This window comes from Panulirus ornatus, chromosome 15 (assembly GCF_036320965.1).
Source record: "Panulirus ornatus isolate Po-2019 chromosome 15, ASM3632096v1, whole genome shotgun sequence".
In the NCBI taxonomy this organism is placed as follows: Eukaryota; Metazoa; Arthropoda; class Malacostraca; order Decapoda; family Palinuridae; genus Panulirus; species Panulirus ornatus.
Window position 1 is genome coordinate 22,738,534 of NC_092238.1, and position 14,666 is coordinate 22,753,199.

Below are 14,666 nucleotides of genomic sequence, written 5' to 3' on the forward strand. Positions count from 1 at the left end.
GTTCTTTCATTGTGGACAAAAAGATTATGAATGAAATAATCCTTATTCACAGGTTTTCAATATACAGAAAATTTGAGAATTGATTGCTTCATGTAACCATGACTAGAAATGGCAGTTTTCCTTCTTTCTCCTCAATAGGGTACTTTAACAAATGTCATTCAGCTATATAATCTTCTCTTCTGTATTCATTCTTCCTTTGTCATATACTTTCTGAGGATAACCTTTGTGCAGATGAAACAAAGTAAATCTCAGCTCTAACCAACTTGTTTCCATACCCCTGTTTTCCACATTAAACATTACCCATAAATCATCAAAAATTCAATTTCTCTCTTTCATTTCTTTGGATTTACTTCCTTTAAAATATGCTATATCTAATTTACATTCCTATAAAATTTTCCCATGAATAAATCAGCAAACTATAAGACATTTGGCTTCATAAGAACAATGATCAGCTCTGTACAAACAAGATATATAATGCTCATCAACTTTTTAACTCTGGATGACTAGCAGAAAGTCTCTCATCTAGTAAAGAAAAAAGGCCTTCAATTTTTCTGATTCAAAATGAGCTGATACACACCTTAAGTGTCTGAAATAAAGTCATGAAGTTAATGCATAAGTCATCTTGTAGAGGGATAAGTCAGGTGACAGAGGGAGTGAGGATGTAAAGGGAAGAAAGCCTCATGACACAAAATCACTAAAAACCAGTTACCTTTTCTAAGTGTTTCTGTTTACATTTTTACATATTTGTTGACACTTTTCTTTTATACTTGACCACCATTTGCCAAGATAGCAAGGTAGTGCCAAAAACAAATGAAGAAAGGCTGCATCTGCTTAAAGCCATTCTTTAGCTGTCATGTGCAATGCACCAAAGCCACTGCAATCTATCCACAACCAGACCTCACAGACCTTTCCATGGTTTGCCCCAGATGATCCACATGCCCTGGTCAACCTTGTGTCAACCCTTATAAATTGCATCATTCCAATTAACTTAATCCTGTGCATGCAGATGATCTACATGCCCTGGTTCTGTCCAATGACAACATGTCAACCCCTGTTAACAACATCATTCTAATGAAATTCATCCTGTGCATGCCTTTCATCCTCCTGCATGTTAAGGCTGTAATCACTCAAAATCTTTTTCACTCCATCCTTCCATCTCCAATTTGGTTTCCCATCTTCTTGTCCCATCCACTTCTAATATATATTTTTTTTTTTTTTTTTTATACCTCGTCGCTGTCTCCCGCGGTTGCGAGGTAGCGCAAGGAAACAGACGAAAGAAATGGCCCAACCCCCCCCATACACATGTACATACACACGTCCACACACGCAAATATACATACCTACACAGCTTTCCATGGTTTACCCCGGACGCTTCACATGCCCTGATTCAATCCACTGACAGCACGTCAACCCCTGTACACCACATCGCTCCAATTCACTCTATTCCTTGCCCTCCTTTCACCCTCCTGCATGTTCAGGCCCCGATCACACAAAATCCTTTTCACTCCATCCTTCCACCTCCAATTTGGTCTCCCTCTTCTCCTCATTCCCTCCACCTCCGACACATATATCCTCTTGGTCAATCTTTCCCCACTCATTCTCTCCACGTGCCCAAACCACTTCAAAACACCCTCTTCTGCTCTCTCAACCACGCTCTTTTTATTTCCACACATCTCTCTTACCCCCACGTTACTTACTCGATCAAACCACCTCACACCACACATTGTCCTCAAACATCTCATTTCCAGCACATCCATCCTCCTGCGCACAACTCTATCCATAGCCCACGCCTCGCAACCATACAACATTGTTGGAACCACTATTCCTTCAAACATACCCATTTTTGCTTTCCGAGATAATGTTCTCGACTTCCACACATTTTTCAAGGCTCCCAAAATTTTCGCCCCCTCCCCCACCCTATGATCCACTTCCGCTTCCATGGTTCCATCCGCTGATAGATCCACTCCCAGATATCTAAAACACTTCACTTCCTCCAGTTTTTCTCCATTCAAACTCACCTCCCAATTGACTTGACCCTCAACCCTACTGTACCTAATAACCTTGCTCTTATTCACATTTACTCTTAACTTTCTTCTTCCACACACTTTACCAAACTCCGTCACCAGCTTCTGCAGTTTCTCACATGAATCCGCCACCAGCGCTGTATCATCAGCGAACAACAACTGACTCACTTCCCAAGCTCTCTCATCCCCAACAGACTTCATACTTGCCCCTCTTTCCAAGACTCTTGCATTTACCTCCCTAACAACCCCATCCATAAACAAATTAAACAACCATGGAGACATCACACACCCCTGCCGCAAACCTACATTCACTGAGAACCAATCACTTTCCTCTCTTCCTACACGTACACATGCCTTACATCCTCGATAAAAACTTTTCACTGCTTCTGACAACTTGCCTCCCACACCATATATTCTTAATACCTTCCACAGAGCATCTCTATCAGCTCTATCATATGCCTTCTCCAGATCCATAAATGCTACATACAAATCCATTTGCTTTTCTAAGTATTTCTCACATACATTCTTCAAAGCAAACACCTGATCCACACATCCTCTACCACTTCTGAAACCACACTGCTCTTCCCCAATCTGATGCTCTGTACCTGCCTTCACCCTCTCAATCAATACCCTCCCATATAATTTACCAGGAATACTCAACAAACTTATACCTCTGTAATTTGAGCACTCACTCTTATCCCCTTTGCCTTTGTACAATGGCACTATGCACGCATTCCGCCAATCCTCAGGCACCTCACCATGAGTCATACATACATTAAATAACCTTACCAACCAGTCAACAATACAGTCACCCCCTTTTTTAATAAATTCCATTGCAATACCATCCAAACCTGCTGCCTTGCCGGCTTTCATCTTCCGCAAAGCTTTTACTACCTCTTCTCTGTTTACCAAATCATTTTCCCTAACCCTCTCACTTTGCACACCACCTCGACCCAAACACCCTATATCTGCCACTCTGTCATCAGACACATTCAACAAACCTTCAAAATACTCATTCCATCTCCTGCTCACATCACCACTACTTGTTATCACCTCCCCATTTACGCTCTTCACTGAAGTTCCCATTTGCTCCCTTGTCTTACGCACCCTATTTACCTCCTTCCAGAACATCTTTTTATTCTCCCTAAAATTTACTGATAGTCTCTCACCCCAACTCTCATTTGCCCTTTTTTTCACCTCTGATATACATTTTTCTTTATTATACTTAGTTGCTGTCTCCCACGTCAGCAAGGTAGCACAGGGAAACACGAAAGAATGGCCCAACCCACCCACTTACACATGTATACACATAAGCGCCCTTATATGCACATATATATACATATATATATATGCCTATGCATTTCAATGCATACATATATACATACACAGACATATACATAAATATACATGTACATTTTCATACTTGCTGCCTTCATCCATTCCCATTGCCACCCTGCCACACATGAAACAGCACCCACCTCCCCCATGCACACGCGAGGAAGCACTAGGAAAAGACAACAAAGGCCACATTCATTCACACTCAGTCTCTAGCTGTCATGTATAATGCACCAAAACCACAGCTCTCTTTCCACATTCAGGCCCCACTAAACTTTCTATAGTTTACCCCAGATGCTTCACATGCCCTGGTTCAATCTATTGGCAGCACATCGACCCCGGTATACCACATCGTTCCAATTCACTCTATTCCTTGCACGCCTTTCACCCTCCAGCATGTTCAGGCCCTAATTGCTACAAATATTTTTCACTCCATCCTTCCACCTCCAATTTGGTCTCCCACTTCTCGTTCCCTCCACCTCTCATACATATATCCTCTTGGTCAATCTTTCCCCACTCATTCTCTCCATGTGACCAAACCATTTCAAAACACCCTCTTCTGCTCTCTCAACCACACTCTTTTTATTACCACACATCTCTCTTACCCTTCCATTACTTACTCGATCAAACAACCTCACACCACATACTGTTCTCAAACATCTCATTTCCAGTACATCCACTCTCCTCCGCACAACTCTATCTATAGCCCATGCCTCGCAACCATATAACATTGTTGGTACCACTATTCCTTCAAACATACCCATTTTTGCCTTCCGAGATAATGTTCTTGCCTTCCACACATTTTTCAACGCTCCCAGAACTTTCGCCCCCTCCCCCACCCTATGATTCACTTCCGCTTCCATGGTTCCATCCGCTGACAAATCCACTCCCAGATATCTAAAACACTTCACTTCCTCCAGTTTATCTCCATTCAAACTTACCTCCCAATTGACTTGTCCCTCAACCCTACTGTACCTAATAACCTTGCTCTTATTCACATTTACTCTCAGCTTTCTTCTTTCACACACTTTACCAAACTCAGTCACCAGCTTCTGCAGTTTCTCACATGAATCAGCCACCAGCGCTGTATCATCAGCAAACAACAACTGACTCACTTCCCAAGCTCTCTCATCCACAACAGACTGCATACTTGCCCCTCTTTCTAAAACTTTTGCATTCACCTCCCTAACAACCCCATCCATAAACAAATTAAACAACCATGGAGACATCACACATCCCTGCCGCAAACCGACATTCACTGAGAACCAATTACTTTTCTCTCTTCCTACTCATACACATGCCTTTCATCCTCGATAAAAACTCTTCACTGCTTCTAGCAACTTACCTACCACACCATATATTCTTAATACCTTCCACAGAGCATCTCTATCAAGTCTATCATATGCCTTCTCCAGATCATAAATACAACATACAAATCCATTTGTTTTTCTAAATACTTCTCACATACATTCTTCAAAGCAAACACCTGATCTACACATCCTCTACCACTTCTGAAACCACACTGCTCTTCTCCAATCTCATGCTCTGTACATGCTTTCACCCTCTCAATCAATACCCTCCCATATAATTTCACAGGAATACTCACCAAAGTTATACCTCTGTAATTTGAGCACTCACCTTTATCCATTTTGCTTATGTACAATGGCACTAATGCATACATTCAACCAATCCTCAGGCACCTCACCATGAGTCATTTTTCTTTTTTTTTCATACTATTCACCATTTCCCGCATTAGCGAGGTAGCATTAAGAACAGAGGACTGGGCCTTTGAGGGAATATCCTTACCTGGCCCCCTTCTCTGTTCCTTCTTTTGGAAAATAAAAAAAAAAAAGAGAGAGGGGAGGATTTCCAGCCACCCGCTCCCTCCCCTTTTAGTCGCCTTCTACGATACCCAGGGAATACATGGGAAGTATTTTTTCTCCCCGATTTCCAGGGATACCTATGAGTCATAAATACATTAAATATCCTTACCAACCAGTCAATAACACAGTCACCCCCTTTTTTAATAAATTCCACTGCAATACCATCCAAACCTGCTGCCTTGCCGGCTTTCATCTTCCACAAAGCTTTTACTACCTCTTTTCTGTTTACCAAATGATTCTCCCTAACCCTTTCGCTTAATAGTCGCAAGGGTTTTAAGGAAGCCCACAAAAATTAACACTCATTCATGATGCTTCCTGGAGCTAAGGAGTCATTATATAGCTCTTGGAGAGTAGGGGTTATGATTATAACCAATGTGCATATCCCCATGGAATTATACTCTGTAGAATGTATTGTAAAATAAAGAATATGCTTCTTTCCTCATGAAGCTTTAACCTTCTTATACCTTTATGGCATATGAATTATCCAAAAATCATAAAAATGAAATCATCCATAGCTTACCTTGCCATCCTCATATAGGTTTGGGTTGAGCTTGTCAGAGCAATAAGTAACATAATGACATAATGGGGGTGCACGTGGATAATCAGCTGAAAGCTGAAAGTCAAAAAAGAAGAGACCATCTTCATATGGAGTTCGCTCTGGTCCTCGAATCATAACAGAGTACAGGTCCTGCCATGGAAAAATATATAAAAATAAATATGTCATGATTAACTTTTATGCAGTAAAAGTCACTCAACCATTGAATACCATGCTAATTCTATAAATACATTAAAAATATATCAAATGAGATAAAACCTGTTGAAAATTTCAAAATTTATCACATGTACATCCAAGGCTCTCACATCCAACTGTGCTATAATGCAACTTATCAATTCAAGAATACATTCATTTACTAGAAGGTTAAATCTTGCAATACATTTCTTTTAATCATTAGCTTATAAATTCCTATTCTTTTTTCATACATGCTTTCCATTTTCCACCACAGAAAGGTATTGTTAGGAAAATACAAACTAAATATTCATTTGCTCAAATCTGATTTCTAGATTTCCCTGTCTGCTTGACACATATGCCCTGGATCAGCCCAGTTACAGCACATCACTGCCATATACCATACAACTATGTCTTCATTTACTCAAATCTGATGTCCTAATTTTCCTGTCTGCTTGATATATACACCCTAGTTCAGACCAGTGATAGCACATCGCTGCCATATACCATACAACTATCCAAACTTTAAATTTGAAAATCTTCAAAATCTGTTTAGATATACTTATTCATTTGTATTCACTTATTCACTAAATGAATATCTAGCATATTTATCTTTATTATACTTGATTACCATCTCTTGCATCAGTGAGGTAAAGCCAGGAAACAGATGAAGAAAGACCCATCCACTCATATACGGACACATATATCTGCATACATGCCCATACATGTACATATGCACATATGCATACATATACATAAAAACAGATACAAATATACATACATATGTGTGTGAGGAAGTACCAGGAGAGACTGAGTACAGAATGGAAAAAGGTGAGAACAATGGAAGTAAGGGGAGTGGGGGAGGAATGGGATGTATTAAGGGAATCAGTGATGGAGTGTGCAAAAGATGCTTGTGGCATGAGAAGCGTGGGAGGTGGGTTGATTAGAAAGGGTAGTGAGTGGTGGGATGAAGAAGTAAGATTATTAGTGAAAGAGAAGAGAGAGGCATTTGGACAATTTTTGCAGGGAAAAAATGCAAATGAGTGGGAGATGTATAAAAGAAAGAGACAGGAGGTCAAGAGAAAGGTGCAAGAGGTGAAAAAGAGGGCAAATGAGAGTTGGGGTGAGAGAGTTTCATTAAATTTTAGGGAGAATAAAAAGATGTTTTGGAAGGAGGTAAATAAAGTGCGTAAGACAAGGGAGCAAATGGGAACTTCAGTGAAGGGCGTAAATGGGGAGGTGATAACAAGTAGTGGTGATGTGAGAAGGAGATGGAGTGAGTATTTTGAAGGTTTGTTGAATGTGTTTGATGATAGAGTGGCAGATATAGGGTGTTTTGGTCGAGGTGGTGTGCAAAGTGAGAGGGTTAGGGAAAATGATTTGGTACACAGAGAAGAGGTAGTAAAAGCTTTGCAGAAGATGAAAGCCGGCAAGGCAGCAGGTTTGGATGGTATTGCAGTGGAATTTATTAAAAAAGGGGGTGACTGTATTATTGACTGGTTGGTACGGTTATTTAATGTATGTATGACTCATGGTGAGGTGCCTGAGGATTGGCGGAGTGCGTGCATAGTGCCATTGTACAAAGGCAAAGGGGATAAGAGTGAGTGCTCAAATTACAGAGGTATAAGTTTGTTGAGTATTCCTGGTAAATTATATGGGAGGGTATTGATTGAGAGGGTGAAGGCATGTACAGAGCATCAGATTGGGGAAGAGCAGTGTGGTTTCAGAAGTGGTAGAGGATGTGTGGATCAGGTGTTTACTTTGAAGAATGTATGTGAGAAATACTTAGAAAAGCAATTGGATTTGTATGTAGCATTTATGGATCTGGAGAAGGCATATGATAGAGTTGATAGAGATGCTCTGTGGAAGGTATTAAGAATATATGGTGTGGGAGGCAAGTTATTAGAAGCAGTGAAAAGTTTTTATCAAGGATGTAAGGCATGTGTACATGTAGGAAGAGAGGAAAGTGATTGGTTCTCAGTGAATGTAGGTTTGCGGCAGGGGTGTGTGATGTCTCCATGGTTGTTTAACTTGTTTATGGATGGGGTTGTTAGGGAGGTGAATGCAAGAGTTTTGGAAAGAGGGGCAAGTATGAAGTCTGTTGTGGATGAGAGAGCTTGGGAAGTGAGTCAGTTGTTGTTCGCTGATGATACAGCGCTGGTGGCTGATTCATGTGAGAAACTGCAGAAGCTGGTGACTGAGTTTGGTAAAGTGTGTGAAAGAAGAATGTTAAGAGTAAATGTGAATAAGAGCAAGGTTATTAGGTACAGTAGGGTTGAGGGTCAAGTAAATTGGGAGGTAAGTTTGAATGGAGAAAAACTGGAGGAAGTAAAGTGTTTTGGATATCTGGGAGTGGATCTGGCAGTGGATGGAACCATGGAAGCGGAAGTGAATCATAGGGTGGGGGAGGGGGCAAAAATCCTGGGAGCCTTGAAGAATGTGTGGAAGTCGAGAACATTATCTCGGAAACCAAAATGGCTATGTTTGAAGGAATAGTGGTTCCAACAATGTTGCATGGTTGCAAGGCGTGGGCTATGGATAGAGTTGTGCACAGGAGGGTGGATGTGCTGGAAACGAGATGTTTGAGGACAATGTGTGGTGTGAGGTGGTTTGATCGAGTAAGTAATGTAAGGGTAAGAGAGATGTGTGGAAATAAAAAGAGCGTGGTTGAGAGAGCAGAAGAGGGTGTTTTGAAATGGTTTGAGCACATGGAGAGAATGAGTGAGGAAAGATTGACCAAGAGGATATATGTGTCGGAGGTGGAGGGAACGAGGAGAAGTGGGAGACCAAATTGGAGGTGGAAAGATGGAGTGAAAAAGATTTTGTGTGATCGGGGCCTGAACATGCAGGAGGGTGAAAGGAGGGCAAGGAATAGAGTGAATTGGATCGATGTGGTATACCGGGGTTGACGTGCTGTCAGTGGATTGAATCAGGGCATGTGAAGCGTCTGGGGTAAACCATGGAAAGTTCTGTGGGGCATGAATGTGGAAAGGAAGTTGTGGTTTCGGGCATTATTGCATGACAGCTAGAGACTGAGTGTGAACGAATGGGGCCTTTGTTGTCTTTTCCTAGTGCTACCTCACACACATGAGTGGGGAGGGGGATGGTATTCCATGTGTGGCGAGGTGGCGATGGGAATGAATAAAAGGCAGACAGTGTGAATTGTGTGCATGGGTATATATGTATGTGTCTGTGTGTGTATATATATGTGTACATTGAGATGTACAGGTATGCATATTTGCGTGTGAGGACGTGTATGTATATACATTGTGTATGGGGGTGGGTTGGGCCATTTCTTTCGTCTGTTTCCTTGCGCTACCTCGCAAACGCGGGAGACAGCGACAAAGCAAAATAAAATAAATAAATGAGGGGGGTGGGGGATGTTATTCCATGTGTGACGAGGTGGCGATGGGAATGAATAAAGGCAGACAGTGTGAATTGAGTGCATGTGTATATATGTATATGTGTGTGTGTGTATATATATATGTACATTGAGATGTATGGGTATGTATATTTGCGTGTGGGGACATGTATGTATATACATGTGTATGGGGGTGGGTTGGGCCATTTCTTTCGTCTGTTTCCTTGCGCTACCTCGCAAACGCAGGAGACAGCGACAAAAAATATACATGCACAGCCATATACATATGTACACATGTACATATTCATATTTGCTTGCCTTCATCCATTCCCAGTGCCACCCCACCCTACCCCACAGGAAACAGCATCGCCATCCCCTGCATCAGTGAGATAGCACCAATAAAGCAGACGAAAATAGAAAGGCACATTTGTTCACATTCGGCCTCCAGCTGTCATATGTAATGCACTGGCACCACAACTCCCTATCCATATCCAGGCCCCACAGACCTTTCCATGGTTTACCCTACATGTTTCACATGCCCTGGTTCAGTCCATTGCCAGTGCATTGACCAAGGTATACCACATTGTTCCAATTCACTCTATTCCTTGCAAACCTCCCACCCTCCTGCATGCTCAGGCAGAGATTGCTCAAATTTTTTTTCACTTCATCCTTTTACCTCCAATTTGGTCTCCCACTTCTTGTTCCCACCACCTCTGACACACATGTCCTCTTTGTCAACCTTTCCTCACTCATTCTCTCCGTATGTCCAAACCATTTCAAAACACCCTCTTCTGCTCTCTCAACCACACTCTTTATTCCCACACATCTCTCTAATCCTTTCATTACTTAATTAAACCACCTCACACCACATGTTGTTCTCAAACATTTCATTTCCAACACATCCATCCTCCTTCGCAAAGCCATATCTATGGCCCATTCCTTGCAATTGTATAATATTGTAGGAACTACTATTCCTTTAAACATACCCTTTTTCATACTCTGAGATACATAAATATATCTAAACAGATTTTGAAGATTTTCAAATTTAATGTTTGAACAGTAGTATGGTATATGGAAGTGATAAGCTGTCACTGGTCTCAACCAGGGTGTATATATCAAACAGATGGGAAAATCTGGAGATCAAATTTAAGCAAATGAAGACACATAAAATCTTTTAGGATTTCTATTACCTTTTTTTTCATACTATTCGCCATTTCCCGCATTAGTGAGGTAGCATTAAGAACAGAAGACTGGGCCTTTGAAGGAATATCCTCACTTAGCCCCCTTCTCTGTTCCTCTTTTGGAAAATTAACAAATGAGAGGGGAGGACTTCCAGCCCCCTGCTCCCTCCTGTTTTAGTTGCCTTCTACGACACGCAGGAAATATATGGAAAGTATTCTCTCTTGGCTTGTTTGATAAGTCCTTTCACATTCCTTCTGACTGTGTTATATTGTACTGCGATAACTGGATCGCTGATTTCTTAAGCTTACAGAGTTTACTTTTGTGCCGTATAGCTCATTCAATATCTTGGGAGTGTCATTCATGCTTGTTGTTGGCTTTATTGTTTCTGTCATGCATGGGAATGAATATGACTTGATGGTGCATAAACTGACTCTTACAACTGGCCCATAATTCCTCTGGACATGAACCAACAAGGGTGAGACTCTTTACTGCATCACACAGCCCAATATCTTGGGAGTGTCACTGGTGCTTGTTGCTGGCTTTATTGTTTTTGTCATACATGGAAATGAATATGACTTGATGGTGCATAAACAGACACTTACAACTGGCCCATAATTCCTCTGGACATGAACCAACAAGGGTAAGACTCTTTAATGCATCACACAGCCCAATAAGGTCTACCCTTTTAAAGTCAGGGGTAATATTACAGGTTTTACGGAAATTGGTTTTGACATTTGTTGAACCTAACCATGTTATGGTCACAAGTGCCAAGATGTTCAACATGGGTATCACTTACTAAGAACTGGGATGCGAGAACTAAATCAAGTACATTAGCTTCCCTTGTCAGCTCAGTGACTGTCCAATAGAGAAAATTGTCTTCAACAAAGTTGATAAGTCTAGCAGATTCACTTTCTTTAACTGAGGCAGTTTGCCCATTGATATCTGGAAGATTAACATCCCCAAGAATGATCGAGTCTTTGTCCTGTATTGCTCATCATAAACTCTCATACATGACACTGTCATTATCTGCTGACTGACTAGGGCATCTATAAATGATGTTTATCTTTAGTTTGGAAAATTTTGTGCTGATTTGAATACACTAGCACTGAACAGTGGCAGATGTTGTAGTATGAACTTTAATGGGGTTTAGATAAAACTTTACTTACACTGCAGTTCCACCTCCTCAACTGTTTCTATCCCTCACAAATAATTTGAAGTCTGGTAGATTGTACTCCCTAATCTGATTGTTGTTTTCTGTGTTCAGAAATTTCAAACTATTGATATCAATGTGTTCACTGTTTACCAAAAAATACAATTCAGCTAATTTATTTCAGATGGATCATATATTCACATAAAGTCCATTCAGTTTCTTCAAATAATTCCTGTATGAGACTTGTGGCATGATATGGTGGCCAGCAATTTCTAGACTGATTTGTGATGAGCCCCCATAACCTGCATCCCTGACATAACTGTCTGATGGGGTAAGGAGGGTATTCAATCTGACCTCGATGTGACCCAGTCTAACTTCTATTGGCAGTTAGATGTGGTCAACACAAAGTCACTGACTACTGCAAATCAACAGCGCATGTAAGGCCAACGGGGTAAGTAGGGGGGGTAAGTGGTCCCATGAGGAAGGGGAGGGGAATGGCAGGATAGCTGGTTGAGGTATGACATGAACTTGGAGGAGGTTAAGGAATTAGGGCAAGGGAGGGCCTTAGTGGAGGGATGGGACTAGGAGTCTGGGTGAGGGTGAGAGGAGGTAATAGGATGGAGGGGGGGAACGACTGAGGGTTAGGGTGAGCATGGTGAGGTTTTGGAGGGGCCATGGAGGAATGAGCTGTGGGTGAGGGTGGGTTGGGGCAGGAAGTGGGTGCTAAATGGGTGTTGAAGAAGTGGTTGTATGGGGAGAATGCAATTGAGGGAATGGTGGACCAGGATAGTAGAGAGAGAGAGAGAGAGAGAGAGAGAGGGGGGGGGGGGGGGGGGAGGGGAGAGGGGAGGGAGAGGGGAGAGAGAGAGAGAGGGAGAGAGAGAGAGAGGGAGAGAGAGAGAGAGGGAGAGAGAGAGAGAGGGGGAGAGAGAGAGAGAGGGAGAGAGAGAGGGTGAGAGAGAGAGGGAGAGAGAGAGAGAGGAGAGAGAGAGGGAGAGAGAGAGAGGAGAGAGAGAGAGAGAGAGAGAGAGAGAGAGAGAGGGAGAGAGAGAGAGGGAGAGAGAGAGAGAGAGAGAGAGAGGGAGAGAGAGAGAGAGAGAGAGAGAGAGAGAGAGAGAGAGAGAGAGAGAGAGAGAGAGAGAGAGAGAGAGAGAGAGAGAGAGAGAGAGAGAGAGAGAGAGGGAGAGAGAGAGAGAGAGAGAGAGAGAGAGAGAGAGAGAGAGAGAGAGAGAGAGAGAGAGAGAGAGAGAGACTTTGTGCTATAGTACACATATATAACATCTGATAATCTTACCATCCTGTCCTCATAACCCCTGACCCATATGCCTGGGGGAAGGGAAGTTTTCAATAATTTCATCTCTTTGCGAACAGTTCTGTAGAAATGTGGTGGGTCCGTTGGCTGAAACATTGTCAGCTTAAATTTATGGCTGTCAGGTGCAGCTTCCAATACCTGAAAACCTGCAATGAAAGAACACAATCAAAACTAAGTCTTGTATCAAATAAAGTAAAATAATATCACAGTCCCATTTCTAGGGACTAATTACTACCAGAACCTCCAACTAGTGCTACATCAACAAGAATGATTATAGGCACTATCATAGAATATCACTATCACATTCCATATCTCAATCTATAAATTGTTTGTTAAAACTAAACATAAACATTTACACTGATAAGAACAAAGTCCGTCAGTAAAGTAAAACATCAGCCATTCAATGGGTTAGCAACAGAGTATATTATCAAAAAAATTGCAAATAATTCTCTATGAAAATGCATAATTCAAAACATTAGGAAGCTAATCAATCAACCATACATGAAGAGTTATATGAAATGTACAAAAAAGTAGTCAAGTCTACAGTGGGAAGACCAAGTTGATCAAATATCTTTGGTGTTGGTGACTGATTAAGCACTGTTCTAACAAGCAGCAGATAGCTTTTGTAAAAAAAATCAGTAAAGTATAAACTAGCTGAGTACTGATGCTTTTAAAGCTTAAAAAGGAGGCTAGCCCATAGAAACAATAAAACATTCTTAAATACTATTTTTTGATGTGCTTAATCCCCTGAGTCTGCTGGCACATACATTTATACAAGTAACATTCATACAACAAATCAATGTTTGCAAATTTGAGGAGTCACATATAAACCAAGGGCTTTTAACTGTGTTTGACTCTTTTCATGAATGAAAATTCATTGTGGGTGTATATGTTCTAACACCTGTCAACTAAAAACAGTTCCTCCCACTGTGCAATAAAAATCAAGTATACCCTCTCAAAATACAAGTATTACAAGCATGGTTGCTGACATAATGCATTCACTCAAAGGAAGCTAAGCTGAGTTCATTCATGTAATTACTTCTTAAAAGCTGATATTGTGAATATTACATGCCTCTCATTTTCAAAAAATAAATACAATAAGTGCAGGCAATCTGTTCATAAGCATACAGTCTTTCCTTGCCACACATAACACTTGACAACAATTAATTCATTCACATTCTTTATTACTCTATACTTTCCGTGGTTAGCGCTATGCGCTAGCTGTGCATTTTGGCAAAATGATAGGAGTAACAGACAGAAGCAGTAGGTAGGAACAAATGGCAGGAGTATTGGGTAGGAACATTATACAGGAGCATTAGGTGGACTTAGTAGGTTGGAAGATTAGGTGAACACATTAGGCGCAAATAGTCAGAACATTACATAGAAGCCTCTAGCAACACTGCGCCAGGGCTGCCCTCTGCCATTGACCTGTTAAGGGTGAGACTTTCAGGCTAAGAAGTGGAACTGGAGTTTACCAGTTAAAGATACTCTTTTGCTGTGGCTACCATCTTGGGGAAACAAGCATCAGAGATATAGACAGACAGAAAGCAGAACGGTAAAGGAAAAATAAAAAAGATAAACATGGTGATGTGAAGAATGGAGGTAAAATAATATCAGAAAGAATCTGCAAAAGGTGCTAGACAGGAGGCAGCAATGAAGGTTTTAAAAGATGAACACTATTTCTCTACTGTA

The 14,666-nt window shown here is 41.3% G+C and overlaps 1 protein-coding gene across 5 annotated transcripts in view; it reads right to left on the minus strand.

Moving 5' to 3' along the window:
• Positions 1–14,666, minus strand: part of LOC139753747 ((E3-independent) E2 ubiquitin-conjugating enzyme UBE2O) — a 455,778-nt gene that overhangs the window by 73,588 nt on the left and 367,524 nt on the right. For all 5 annotated transcript variants that reach the window (XM_071670555.1, XM_071670557.1, XM_071670558.1 and 2 more), the window contains 2 exons: positions 12,957–13,120; positions 5,763–5,930 (listed from right to left, as the gene is read on the minus strand). In XM_071670555.1, the coding sequence (XP_071526656.1) occupies positions 5,763–5,930; positions 12,957–13,120 (332 nt within the window). The remainder of the gene's footprint in view (positions 1–5,762; positions 5,931–12,956; positions 13,121–14,666) is intronic.